Source organism: Ctenopharyngodon idella, chromosome 5, assembly GCF_019924925.1.
Source record: "Ctenopharyngodon idella isolate HZGC_01 chromosome 5, HZGC01, whole genome shotgun sequence".
NCBI lineage: Eukaryota > Metazoa > Chordata > Actinopteri > Cypriniformes > Xenocyprididae > Ctenopharyngodon > Ctenopharyngodon idella.
This window is the reverse complement of record NC_067224.1, coordinates 29,165,661-29,180,792: the sequence shown is the minus strand read 5'-3', so window position 1 is coordinate 29,180,792 and position 15,132 is coordinate 29,165,661. Positions and strand designations below refer to the sequence as shown.

General features: G+C 36.1%; 1 protein-coding gene across 11 annotated transcripts in view; it reads left to right on the top strand.

Moving 5' to 3' along the window:
- Positions 1-15,132, top strand: part of cacna1ba (calcium channel, voltage-dependent, N type, alpha 1B subunit, a) — a 117,229-nt gene that overhangs the window by 29,841 nt on the left and 72,256 nt on the right. For all 11 annotated transcript variants that reach the window (XR_007930211.1, XM_051893562.1, XM_051893558.1 and 8 more), the window contains exons 4-6: positions 1,616-1,707; positions 1,883-2,035; positions 2,167-2,357. Coding sequence is in view for 10 of the 11 variants with exons in the window: in XM_051893562.1 (XP_051749522.1) it covers positions 1,616-1,707; positions 1,883-2,035; positions 2,167-2,357 (436 nt within the window). In the remaining variant the exon portion in view is untranslated. The remainder of the gene's footprint in view (positions 1-1,615; positions 1,708-1,882; positions 2,036-2,166; positions 2,358-15,132) is intronic.

The following is a 15,132-nucleotide window of genomic DNA, read 5'->3' as shown; positions in this document are numbered from 1 at the left end:
TATGTATTCAATATTTATTATTTACTATATAAAAAAAATACACTACAGTTAAAAAATTCAAATTCGTACAATTTGTTAATGTTTTTGAAAGAAGTCTCACTAAGGCTGAATTTATTTGATTAAAATTACAGTAAAAACTTAATATTCTGAAATATTATTACAATTTAAAATAACTTTTATATTTCAATATTTTACTTTTTTTTTTTTCTATTTTTTTGATGGCAAAGCTGTATTTTCAGCAGACGGTCATATTCATCATCAACATCATCATTCTAATATGCTGATTTGGTGCTTTAGAAACATCAATATTTCTAATAATAATAATAATTATCAATATACACTGCCCGGCCAAAAAAAAGTTACTGTTTGGATTTTAATAGGCAAATACTTAAGAGTCTATGGATGGATCATTATTACAGTGCTTATTATGTTTCTAGCATGTTATATGTTTGGCAACGGTTCTTTTAACCCTAAAAGATGGAGTGTGTAGCTTTTCATTTCTTAAACAACCATGTATTAAGATGCATCATGGCCATATTCCAGGATGACAATGTCAAGATTCATCAGGCTCAAATTGTGAAAGAATTGTTGGGAGGGAGCATGAAGAATCATTTTCGCACATGAATTGGCACTGACCTTAACCTCAGTGTAGGTTTTTGGGATGTGCTGGAGGAGACTTTACAGAGTGCTCACCTCTTGCATTGTCAATACAAGATCTTGACCAAAAAATGATGCACCTCTCGATGGAAATAAATGTTGTGATGTTATTTCCATCAAGAGTTGCATCAATTATTGGTCAAGATCTTGTATTGACAATGCAAGAGTCGAGCACTCTGTAAAGTCTACTCCAGCACATCCCAAAGACTTTAAATGAAATTAAGGTCTGGACTCAGAGGTGCCAATTCATGTGTGAAAATGATTCTTCATGCTCTCTGAACCATTCTTTCACAATTTGAGCCTGATGAATCTTGACATTGTCATCCTGGAATATGGCTATGATGTGTCTTCCTACATGGTTGTTTAAGAAATGAAAAGCTACACACTCCATCTTTAAGGGTTAAAAGAACTGTTGCCAAACATATAACGTGCTAGAAACATAATAATCACTGTAATAATGATCCATTCATAGATTCTTAAGTATTTGCCTATTAAAATCCAAACAGCAACTTTTTTTTTTTGGCTGGCAGTGTATAAAACAGTTGTGCTGCTTAATATTTTTGTGGAAACCTTGATAAATTTTTTTCCTGGATTATTTGATGAATGTAAAGTTCAAATAAACAGCATTTATTTGAAATAGAATAATTTTGTAAGATTTTATGTCTTTGCCTTTACTGTCACTTTTGATCAATGTATTGTATCCTCGTTGAATAAAAGTATTCATTTCTTTAAAAAAAAAATCTTACTAACCCTAAAATTTTGAAAAGGTAGTTGTCACGTGTGAAGTATAAGTAGATTTTTAAAAATAAAAAATGTATTGCATCCCTATATTGTAAAAAGGGATTTCCTCACAAGGGGATCATTATATTTGATGGTCCTTGATATCAAAACGCTTGAAAACCAATTGCATCGGCTGTGTATTCCCATAAACTGTATCATTGGTGTGTTTTCTCAACAGGATTCTGACCATAGTGGGACCAGACTTTGACTTGCGGACACTCAGGGCAGTGAGAGTCTTGCGGCCCCTCAAACTAGTGTCTGGAATTCCAAGTAAGTCATATTATGAATAAAACACACTGCAAGCTTTTGATTTTCTTCTTTTTTTGTTGTTGTTGATAAACTGTTACACAACCTACTAGTCTTTGCATTTGGTTGTCTAATTGATTGACAGTTTTTGCTGCTTATAACTTGCAGTACATACAGTATCTCCTCTGTGTGTGACAAGGTCTCCAAGTGGTTCTGAAGTCCATCATGAAAGCGATGATTCCTCTGCTTCAGATCGGCCTTCTGCTCTTCTTTGCTATTCTCATGTTTGCCATCATTGGTCTAGACTTCTACATGGGGAAGTTCCACCGCACCTGCTTCAGAATCGATAACGGTATGTGAGCTTTAGCATGCTAATGGACCTTGTGGTTTCAGTTTATTGTGTTTATAAGCACTCATACGCCCTTAAGTTGCTGTAAAGATTGCTGAGATAGTTTACGGCTGACAGTAATGTTGTTCTATCAGGGGAACAGGCGGATGATTCTCCATGTGGGACTGACTATCCAGCCCGGATGTGTGAAATCAACGTAACTGAATGTAGGGAATACTGGACCGGTCCAAACTTCGGCATAACTAACTTTGACAACATCCTGTTCGCTGTGCTCACCGTCTTCCAGTGCATCACTATGGAAGGATGGGTGGACATCCTTTACAATGTGAGTCTAATATTCTCGTACCTGTAGCTTTTTGCGGGATTACTAAACAAATTGTGAACAGCTGACATTGCTGACATAAATTCTTCTTCTGTAACTGTTTTGTTGACTTCACTTGTGAAAGAGAGAGATGATTGGTCATTTTTACATGTAGTTTGAATTTTGTGGCATTTAGCCCATGTCTGTTAGCTTCAAGGCTATGTGAAGTTGACAATGTAGATACACTACTATTCAAAAGTTTGGGCTCTGTAAGATTTATTTATTTATTTTTTTTTTAAATAAATTAATAGCTTTATTTAGCAATTGATCAAAACTGTCAGAAAAGACATTAATAATGTAACAATAGATTTAAATTTCACATAAATGATGTTCTTTTAAAACTTTATACTCGTCAAAGAATCTTGAGGAAAAAATGTTTCACTGTTTCCACAAAAATATTAAGAAATCATTTCCGAATCAGCATTTAGACTGGAGTAATGATGCTGAATTCAGCTTTGCCATCACAGGAATGAATTTTAAACTATATTGGCAACACTTTGCAGTAAGGGTTCATTTTTAACATTAGTTAACATGAACCAAGAATGAACAATACTTCTACAGCATTTATTAATCTTAGTTAATGTTAATTTCAGCATTTACTAATACATTATTAAAGTCAAAAGTTTTATTTGTTAACATTATTTAATGCACTGTGAACATGAACATTTTATTAACTAACATTAATAAAGATTAATAAATACTGTAACAAATGTATTGCTCATTGTTAGTTCATGTTAGTTAAAGGATTAGTTCACTTTCATATAAAATTTTCCTGATGATTTACTCACCCCCATGTCATCCAAGATGTTCATGTCTTTCTTTCTTTAGTCGAAAAGAAATTAAGGTTTTTGATGAAAACATTCCAGGATTATTCTCCTTATAGTGGGCTTCAATGGTCTCCAAACAGTTGAAGGTCAAAATTATAGGTTCATTGCAGCTTCAAAGGGCTTTAAATGATACCAGACGAGGAATAAGGGTCTTATCTAGCGAAACGATCGGTCATTTTCAAAAATGTATATGCTTTATATAAACAAATGATTGCCTTCCAAGGGCTTCTGCCAAAACCGTACTTAAGGAAAAAATGTAACTGACACTGCGTTCGTTCCGTAAGTTGAATAGGGAAGGCATAGGACATACAGCGTAAGCTTTTTGAAGAATACGAAAGTACGGTTTTGGCGGAAACACTTGGAAGGCGATCATTTGTTCATATAAAGCATATACATTTACATTTTTTTTGAAAATGACCAATCGTTTCACTAGATAAGACCCTTATTCCTCGTCTGGTATCGTTTAAGGCCTTTGAAGCTGCACTGAGACTATAATTTTGACCTTCAACCGTTTGGAGGCCATTGAAGTCCATTATAAGGAGAATAATCCTGGAATGTTTTCATCAAAAACCTTAATTTCTTTTTGACTGAAGAAAGAAAGACATGGACATCTTGGATGACATGGGGGTGAGTAAATTATCAGGAAAACTTTATATGAAAGTGAACTAATCCTTTAATACATTAACAAATGTTAACAAATGAGACCTTGTTGTAAAGTGTTACCAATATATTAAGATTAAAATCAGTTACTATTTCACAATATTGCTGTTTTTACTGTATCTTTGTTCAAATAAATGCAGCCTTGGTGAGCATAAGCGATGTCTTTCAAAAACATTTTTTTAAAATCTTATCAACCCCAAACTTTTACAAATTTTACAAAATTTTCTCTTTGGAGAAAGCGTCCCGTTTCAAAAGGTAATATGTCAACAAAGGACAGAAAACAGTTTGGTAAAGGACAGTTAATGTCTACTCCACTTGGCGTCTCCAACTTAGACAGGTAGAGACTATGTAAGTGACATCTGAATGTCCAGTCTGCTTGTTTATGAAATGTTTTGTAGCAGATAAATCTGACATTGATGATACCAACCACAGTAATAAACTGATGGGTAACAAAGTGGTAGTGGTATTGTGTCCCCGAAACCATTTAGTATTTTAAGACAATGAACAGTCATAAATAAGCTGCTAGTCTTCTAGTCGCTGTCATCTCTTTAAGTTTCAGCACACTATATATACTGCTTTTCTTGAATCATTGGCTGAATGTCATATAAAGCACCATGCTGTGCACTAGTCTCTGATGTCTTGTGATGCTGACCTTCTTTGAACCCTGTGCTCTCAGAAGTAGCACTACACTGCTGCAGTTATTCAGGATCAATAGACTCCTGCAACCCAGGCTATACACCGCTGAGTCTGAATAAAGACTATAGATATACAAAGATGTTTCACTCCTATTACCTATGAATGGGAGAAACTGCAGTGCGCAATATAGCGGAATACGTCCAACCTTCTAAATAAAAGAGCCAATCGCCGATTTGTAAAGGCACTGCAGCTGCCATTAGAAGCTCCAGTTCCTGAGACTCACACTTAGGACTGTACTTGAGCACTGGCTAGTCTAGCCTGATTTATGGGACAGTTCACATCAGATTTTGTTGCTGATTTGATATATGTTTTTTAATTGTGAGTTCGGGATGGAGTTTTTGAGATTTTAGGATTCCCCCATTCAAATAGATAGGACTTAATCTTGGATGCCCGAAATAGCTGCCTGGAGGTGTTGCAAATATGGCCGCCAAGTGAACAGACTTTCCTTAAAAAAGGGACTTTGGTCTGTGCCACAAAGACATAGTCCAGACATTTGATCCCCAGTTGAAATCCGGTCCACTTCTTATTTTGACCGAGAAGTGTCTGCTTAGACAGGAAGAGTCCATCTGAGTGACATCTGTATGACCAGTTTGGTGGGTTAATCTGAAATCAATGATACCACAGTATCGTTGGGAAACAAAGTGGTAGCTCTCAAATAATGGCACAGCAGATCCCGAGAAAGGTTGTATAGTCCAGTAGTGTTTGTTTCTTAAACTAATCTCTGAAATCAAAACACTCAACATATCTCATGTACTTCAAAGTGCCTTAGGTGGCATTAGGGATGGGCTTCTAGGGCTTAAGCCCGAATGTTTTTAGAAAAGCCTAGAATATTTTATACCTTGTCTTTCTCACTAAGTTTTCATGTTAGTTAATTTTTGTCTCAATTAAAATCGTTCAGAGCCGCAGTTTCCTTTTAAATTCTCCCAGTGAGTCAATGACGTAACAATAATACTTTGCAGATGTATCAACATCTTTGCAACAATTTAGCATTTATTTTATTACTGTAAGTATATAATATTTCAATGTTTAATATAAGGATGGCTCCATCTGTGGATGTGTCTTTGAGCATTGCCATGTTTCTTTTGGTAGCGCGTTTAGAATTGGCGCTGTCAGTTAAGCACTGAATTATGCTCACTTCATTTCTGATCTATAGAGGGCTCTGGTTCACTTTCCTTACACCAGCATGAATAATCTCTATGTCTGGTTTTTTAATTACCTAGTGTCTTTCCTTCCTCTCACCAAGACCAAAAATATCATGATTAATCACAGTGTCCTATGAAGCTATTAGTGTTGAATTTAGCCCTGTGGTTCTGGAGGATATATAGAATCTGCGAGTGGTCTGTTATCCATCATGGAGAGAGAGAATGTAAGTGTGTTTGACAGCAAGGTAATATGAATAAAAGATCTTTAGGAAGTGTCCTAAAGGCTAATGTGGGATGTATTTGATTGAGATGTTGAGAAGGAGAAGAAGCTGGTCCATATGGTGGCTTGTCTTTTTTCCTGCCATTACTTTAAAATCCTGTTGTTAAAGGCCTCTTGCTGTCTTGCTGATGGTTCTGGAAGATTAAGGAAAAACCGTCTGACAGGAACCTGTATGTGTGGTCATTAAAGACATCTGTGTGGTTGCACAAGACTCATTTAAATGATTATTGGAGGAATTCTAAAATCTGGTGATGATTCTAGTACCCTGCGGAAGATTTCTCACACTGTAAATTTTTTTTAGCTTGTGAGTGGGACTGAATGTGTGTACTGGATCAAACAAACAAACAAAAATACTGGACTGGATCATATGTAAATTGATTAGTTTGACAAACAAAATGCAGGTGTTGTAATTAATATCATATATTTTTTTTGTTTATTTATTTTTCCTGATTGGCTCCCTATTTTAAAAAAGAGTTTCCCTATTTCTGAAAGAGAAAGTATGTTCGCTTTGTACGTTCAGTTTGCAGTTAGTTTTGTCCTCAGATGGTATGGACAGTGCATATATTGGTTTAATTGAATGAGAAAGCAGACATCTGGTCCTTGAAGTGGTAAGCAGCATTCAGAATGACAGGGATAAGATAGACGGATAGAGGCTAATGGTCCTGTGGTTAGCTAAGGGCTATTGCAACATGATACTGCACTAGACTAATGGAGGAGGCCGGTCTGCTGGGGCTGTGTGTTGCCTTCTGATGGTTTAGTAGAGTTAGGGGGAATGTGCTTTTTTAATATATTTGAGGGAGAGGCAGATATGACTAAGCTGCTACCTTTTCTTAATCTAGATAATGTTTTTCTTCACACTGACCTTTTATGTTTCCTCAGTTTTACACCTTTATTTGATGTGTTTTCAAGTGGTACTGTGATTATGCAGAAATGCACTGACCTGACTGCTTCATTAGCAGCTAACATTGCATATTACAACATTACAACATCACGTCTTCTTTTACATCACTTGGATGGCCGGGTGTGTGTGCGTCGCTTACCTGGAGAACACGTGGCACCAGGATGCACTATGGGAAGAAGGCAAGCCGGCGGAGGCAGTGTGATGCTTTGGACAATGTTCTGCTGGGAAATCTTGGGTCCTGCCATCCGTGTGGATGTTACTTTGACACGCACCACCTACCTAAGCGTTGTTGCGGACCATGTACACCCTTTCATGGAAACGGTATTCCCTGGTGGCTGTGGCCTCTTTCAGCAGGATAATGTGCCCTGCCACAAAACAAAAAATGTTTCAGGAATGTTTTGAGGAGCACAACAATGAGTTTGAGGTGTTGACTTGGCCTCCAAATTCCCCAGATCTCAATCCAATCGAGCATCTGTGGGATGTGCTGAACAAACAAGTCTAATCCATGGAGGCTCCACCTCACAACTTACAGGACTTAAAGGAACTGCTGCTAACATCTTGGTGCCAGATACCACAGCACACCTTCAGGGGTCTAGTGGAGTCCATGCCTCGACAGGTCAGGTCAGAAATGGTTTATAGATAGAGATAGTTCACTGCAAAATAAAAAAAATTCTGTCAGTACTACTGAATTTTCTGTCAGAAGGGTTAGGATTAGGTGTAGTCCATAAAGTGTGTGTGTTATATTCAAGCCATGCAGTATTGTTTAAAAAACAGACTGAAATTTAAAGAGATATTTCACACTTTTTTGTTTTGTTTCACCAAAGAAAGTTAGTCATAAAGGTTTGGAACAACATGAAAATGAGTAATGAAAGAATTAGCATCTTTGGCTGAACTATTCCTTTAAACAATCCAAAACAGTTGAACTATATGCTCTTGCCATGTTTCCAAGAAGGATGCTTAAAATATGAAATATTATGTAAACTGTTCATTGATACAAGTCTAAGAATAGTAAATAGTGAAAACAAATATGTACTGTTGTGAAACAGAGACAAAGCATGGTATTCCTGTCTGGCTGTGCAGAAGAGCTTCTCTTTGTGATGACTTGTGCTAGATGAGGTCATGGCGAGTCTCTGAGGATTGCTCTGATGATGTACTCACCATATATCTCATCTCCCTGTTCACATCTTCACCAGAGACAATTCCCTGACAGCTCTTTAACCTCAGTGGAGAGAGAGTGCGAGAGAGAGTATGAAAGAAAATGTAATGAGCACAGCACTTGAGATAATACCTTTGCTTTCCTCTTAATGCAAAAATCACATCAATTTATATTTCTGCACCATCAAATCCCTAAACAGACAATCCACTCAATCACACACCCTCATTTTGCTAAGCAGATATTTCATTAAAAATACTTCTACTGTGCTGGGTCTTTTCAGGGACAGCAAGTTCTCATTCGTTCTTTAAGAGCAATTGTGCGCGTTAACGTAGGTCGTCTCCTCTCTAATTAGGTCTCCTCACTACAGAGTCCAGGCTGAAAAGCAGGATATATGTATCAAATCAGTGGCTTCTCTCCGGAGATCAATATGCTTCCCCTCGGTTCCTCATTTTCTCATTTCTAATAGAGCTCTGATAGGCTCCAATCTGTGCACAGCTCATTTGCAAGAGTAGCCAGAGAAATGGCATAATATCTCTGGAATATTCAACTCAGACATCCAGTTATTTTTGGAGCATGTGCAATGAATTTTTCAGAACTCTCTGGTTATTTCATAACAACTTATGTTAATTTTACACACTACAGTTTTAGACCAGGGACAAGATTCATGAAATATTCTTTAGAATAAAATTCTTTTTAACAACTCTTTGCTTCTTATTTTCTGACATTTTTAATAAGCTAGAAAATATTCTTGATTTCTGTATTCTTAAAATGTATGAATATTTTGTATTTCTAATATTAAAAATGTTCTTATCTGTTTTCTTAATATTTTTCTTAAAATAATGGTGAGGTTCTTGCTACTTAGTAAAGGTTAATAGATAAATATATAATTAAAATGTTTTTTATTTGTTGTATAGAGGGTATGCACATGATGTCACAGTAGGCGGAGTTACTGTGGTTACACTGTGGCAAAAAGACTGAGAGGCAGCATGGGTTCAGCTTGAATGCCACAAAAATACACTAAAACGCATCTAAAATGGGAAATAGCTGTGTGATCGACTGTACAAATAGATTTAACAAGTAATCGGGGCTATCTTTTTGGTCACAGTGATTTTGCCAAGTAAGACCTGTTCCTGGCGGCTACACATTGTCATGTTGTAAATAACACAACTATATTTCTGTATCTGTATTGCAAACCCCTCCATGTTGTTTTTGGCATATGCCTACCAATGCAACGTCATTACCATAGAAACCAATGCAGATATTTCGGAAAATGGACACCCAAATCGGATCTGAACAATTGCGATACACAATGTGGATGTCAATAATTTTAGACCAGATTCCAATCGGATACACAGATAATCGGATTTGAACTGACAGTGTGAACATGGATACCTGTCCACGTGTCAGTGTCCATGGACCTGGTTCTTTGGTCAGCTGTAAGGATCACTATTGAGCCCAACTGCCTTTAATTTAAGCAAATAATCATTTGTTTTACTAACTTTTCGCAGTTTCCCCTACTAAAGCCAGCCATGCTGCAGGTTGTTTTGCCACTCAATCCGGCAAAGTAAAATTTAGACCCTGTTTACACTAGTGCATTTTCGTTTTAAAAAGGCGTTTTAAAATGAAAACGATCCTCGTCTACTCTGGCGTTTCCACAGCGTTTCAGAAACGATCTCCATCTACACGCATGTCACATGACCGTTCATGCACACAGGGCATGCGCATACAAGTATAAAGAGTTTAAAAAAACTGCAGTTTAACTGCACAGTGGCTGCTAAAAATTACAACAAAGCCAGCAAAGATTGCAGTTTAGGCTCCGTTTACACTAGTGCATTTTCGTTTTTAAAAAGCATAACTTTTGTTGCGGTTACGGCTGTCTATTACACTATGCCAGCGTGTTCGAACCTCGAAAACGGAGACTTTCGAAAACGCTGCAGACCCCGTTTTAGTTTGAAAACGCTGAGGTTGCTGTTCAGTATAAACGGAACAAAACGGAGACTTTTGAAAACGATAGCGTGGCTGCCCATGTTCGCTCTGCGTATCCTTGACGACCGTGTAAACAATAACAATCTTTGCTGGCTTTGTTGTAATTTTTAGCAGCCACTGTGCAGTAATATTTTTCGGGTTTTACCCAAGACTTTGACTGTTTGTGTGACATTTTATTATTGATGTCAGATTGTGTTGAATAAGTATCTCTGTAGCACTTTAAACAGTAGCATCTACCAGGTGGCCGTGTGACGCTGTGCAGTCACTCAGCTGACAGGGTGATCTGTTTGGTATCTGGTGACCATGTTCCCTGGCATTTAGCATTGTTAGTATGATACCCTTATTGATCAATCTGCTGTTAAATGTTTAAAAATAGCCCCGCAGGGAGCAAAGATGGATTGTGTTTGGATCCACAGTAGTGTGCCAAGTCCTGTCTGTTCATGAGTTTTACTGGAAGACCAGCCACCTATAAAATAAACCCTTTCATTCGCTCATTCTCCTAGTATGTGTGAGGTTGGAAGTGAAATTCGTATTTTTTATTTTATTTTTTTTGTTAGTGCTGTGGATGTCCTTTGTAGATTACATGATTTAATAAGTCACAAGTTTGGAAAATAAAAATTTTTTTTGGTAGTTTGTAGTTGACATCAGACAGAGTGTAGATTGTTTTACAGTCTGCTGCTATTATGAGCGGAATGACCGCTGGATGAATGCACTCTTGAGCAATAGCACACTGTTTCTCTGTTTTTCTCCTTCTTAAGTGTCCTTTTTGCAAACTGGCCTTTTGGTCCTCTGGGGTCCTTGATGAGAGGTCTAATGACAGATGAATGTTCCTAGATCTTACCATCCAGACCTTGGCTCCCATAGAGATAATCTGATTATCCCAGACACTAGAACTTTACATCAGTGGAAAATCAGAAGCTGGTATCCGTTTTTCCTCATCCTCTGTGCTCTCCAACTCTCTGTAGACATATAAGCAGCTCTGTTCCAAAACCTGGTAATCTGTCTTACTTCTTACAGCCAACATAGTCAGCTTCTTCTAAAGGAGCATCCTAAACACTGAACCTCATAAAAGACCGATTTAAAACAATCTACATACAAACTGTAGGCCGAAAGTAAGTGCACCCAACCAATAGCACTCCATGCTGGAGAACTGATTTTAATGGAGCTTTCAGCATCTTGATGTGATTACTCTAAGAAGCATATAAAAAGCATAGTATGCTCAATTATTGGGTAAAATGATCCATATTTACACACACTGAGCTATTGAACTTATTGATTCTTTTTAGTGTTAAATGATATATAAACTACCCTTCAGAAGTTTGGGGTCAGTAAGATTTTCTTTTAAAGAAATTTATACTTTTATTCAGCAACGATACATTAAATTAATCAAAAGTGTCAGTAAAGACATTTATAATATTACAGAAAATTTCTATTTCAAATAAATGCTGTTCTTTTGAATTTTCTATTCATCAAAGAATCCTGAAAAAATGTAGCATGGTTTTCACAAAAATATTAAGCAGCACAGCTGTTTTCAACACTGATAATAATAATAAATGTTTATTGAGCAGCAGATCAGCATGTTAGAATAATTTCTGAAGGATCATGGGACACTGAAGACTAAAGTAACTGAAAATTCAGCTTTAACATCATAAATTGCATATTAAATTGTGTTACTATAAGAAAATATTTAAAATTATAATAATATTTCACAAAATTATTGTCTTTACTGTATTTTTAGATCAAATAAATGCAACATTGTTATGTATAAGAGACTTTCATTAAAAACATTAAAAATTATACCAACCCCAAACTTTGAACGGTAATGTAAATTTGTTTATGATATTTTTGTTGTTTTGTTTGCTTGAATTTTTTTTTACTTATCCAAATGGTGGTATCTTAGGAGGCAGCATAATTAAGTTTCTTATTTTCATGTTAGCTTATGATGTCTTAAGCTCACTAGGTTTTGGAACAGAGCAGTAATGTACATTTTTCTAGTGTTTCAGACAACCCTTCTGAAAAGCAGCAAGATGTCTCTTTTTAGCATACTCACTGAAATGCCAAAAGGTGACATTTGAAGCATTTCCAAAAGCTTTTCAAAGGTTTTTCTAAACATTGTATAAGCTACATTTTCTCATTTCTTTATTTGGATTTTTTCTGGATAACAAAGTGAATAACAGCAGGAAAATATTGGATGACAGTGGGAGTCATGGAATTGAAAAATTACCCAGGTTGGACTCGATTCAACACATTATGAACATATGTTAACCACTGCACCATGGTTTCAAGAATTTTGAACGAAATTCCTGCATGGATTCCTATCGAAATGACTGGATTCCCCTCAGGAAAATTTGCAGAGTAACATTAAATGTGGCCACACACTTTTTTTTAAATCTTGTCAGTCACCTAGTCATTCCAATCTAGTCTCACTAATCAATGTAAATAGTAAGGAATAGACATTAATTGAAACAACAATGCAACATAAATATTGATAATAAAGCACAGGCAGAGTTGTTCTCAGCTAAGAGAAACATTTCGCTCAATTGGTATTTCCCCTTAGACTCTGCTGTGTCTCATTAATGACAGTGTAATCATAGGAAATGAATCAAATCTCTAATTCTCTTTAGTGGGAGTTTGATTACAGCCTCTATGTTCATATGCTGTCTCTGAATTTATTTCAGGCCATTCTCGTTGATTTTTGTTTTATTTACATATAAATGTCTGGATAAGTGTGTAAGGATAGAGGAGTCACAGTATTAACTTCTAGCCGTTTTGCTGATGTGTTTCATTATTCATACAGTGAACGGTGAAAGAACAGTATTGTGATCTTACCACATGACAAATAGTTGAAGATGTAAACAAACACAACAACGGCATAAATGCAAGCAGAAAAACAATAAATAGTAATGCAGCTTTATTTATTCATGCCCCAGTGCATTGCTGAGAACTCGATTACCACATTTATCACACTGTTATTATCCAGTTTACACATCATGTTTTGTAACCCATCTTGTGAGTTGCTGACATGAAATTTATATTCCATCTAAAATGTTAATTGAGAAACTACATGGAATATTTGTATAAAATATTTTAAAATATATATATTTTTAAAATTGTAAACAAACAAACAAAGTTTGTTTTAAAGTCTTACTAAAAAGGGGGAAAAAACCCATGTGTGTTATTGTACAGTGTACAGTGTGCTTATTTTTTTTTAGTGCTTTCTAATTAAAACTAGTTTATATATTTAATAATAATTATATTGTTACATTTTTGGCTTATATATTTTTTATGGATTACGGCTGTTAATACTCTTGGCATTCTCTCAACTTCTCACTGTAAAGAAATATTTTTGGTTTAACTTAAAAAAGTAAGTAACCAAGTTGCCTTAATTTTGAGTTCATTGAAATTAAAAATTTTAGTTAATACAAAGAAAGAGATTGGTCTAATCAACAGAAACTTAAAATATCTTATCTGAGCAACATTAGTTAATCTAAGATGATTTGATAAAAGAAAAAAAGTGATAACGTGATAACATCATGAAAATATTTGTTTTCTTTTTTTCTGTTGTTCTATAGAGCATCCATGTTGGACCATTAAAGGTGGGGTATGTATTTTTTCAACAACACTGTTTGGTTAGTCGGGCCGACACCAACAACAAATGTCTAACCAATCAGCATTAGGGGGTGTATGACGGTCGAGGAGACAGAATGAGAAAGAGGGAGATTTAAAAAAAAAAAAAAAAAAAAAACGCAGAAAGAGAGAGACACAATACAAAACAGCTCAAAAGAATATCACTGGAATGAAGGTTTGTGACTGGGCAAGGCTGCTGTGCTGTTGGCGACTAACAACAAACACTTGTTTGTATTTACTCTTGTGTACTGTATGTTCGTTCATCATCTGCGCTTTATTTTTTGTGAAGCATTTTGTTGCGCATCAGCTGTGATAAACAGACACCCACTCTCGTATTGCGTGTGTAACAGTGGTCAGATAGTGAGAGTTGTGCAGGTAAACCACTGCGCACCGCTAGAGAATGCTGTGTTTAGCGTCATTGTCAGTGCGCTCGCCTTGCCTGCCAGCAGCGATCGGGCCGGGGTTCGAGAGCAGGGTGGTTAGGATTGGAGGGTGAGTTTTGGAGGCGGAGCGATGAAGAGGGGTGGGTTTGTTTGGGTTGATTTCAAATAGCAACAATGTCCAACATTGTTGTTGAAAAAATACATACCCCACCTTTAAAAGGATAGTTTACCCAAAATGAATATACTCCAATATAATGAATAATGAACATAAAAGATACTTTGAGATTTTTTTTTTTTTTTGGTACATACAATGCAAGTCATGTTTGGTTACCAACATTCTTCAAAATATATATTTTTTGGAGTCATGAGCAAAATTAAAGCCGAGTAAATGATGAAAGAACTATCCCTTTAATATTTGTGTATTGTTCATCATTTTAAAGGGATAGTTCACCCTAAAATGAAAATTAAGTCATCATTTACTTATCCTGATGTTGTTCTAATGCCATATGCCCTTATTTCTTTTATGGACCACAACAGGAGAATTTTTAAAAAACGTCCCACTTGCGTTCGTCCATATCATGGCAGTGAATAGCGACCAGCATCAAGCTTATTAAAAAAGTATCACAGAATGATCCCATGCAACATGTGCCGTATATTCCAAGTGTTCTGGGGGTATACAATAGGGAAACTCAGGAAAACCAGAAAAAGCACACAAGTTGTGAGAAATCAAGATTAACAAAAACACGACATGAAATATAATGCCTAGAAATCCCAAAAAAGTATCTGTGTACTTTCTTTACTGAATTAAATATCTCTGGACCGGAACTCCGTTTGTCTGATGAGTCAGAATGACACTTGACAGATGTGAATTTGACTTGATGTGAATGTGATAACATCTTGTTGTGACCAACATAATGGATATATTCAACTAAGAGAAGAAAGTACATGGGTTGTATTTTATGTTGCGTTTTTGTTAATCGTGATTTTTCACAACTTGTACGTTTTTTCTGGGCGAAACTGAGTGAACTGCAGTGCTAAGAGAGTCTCATGAATGCATACGTCGTGCAGCCATGCAGAGAAG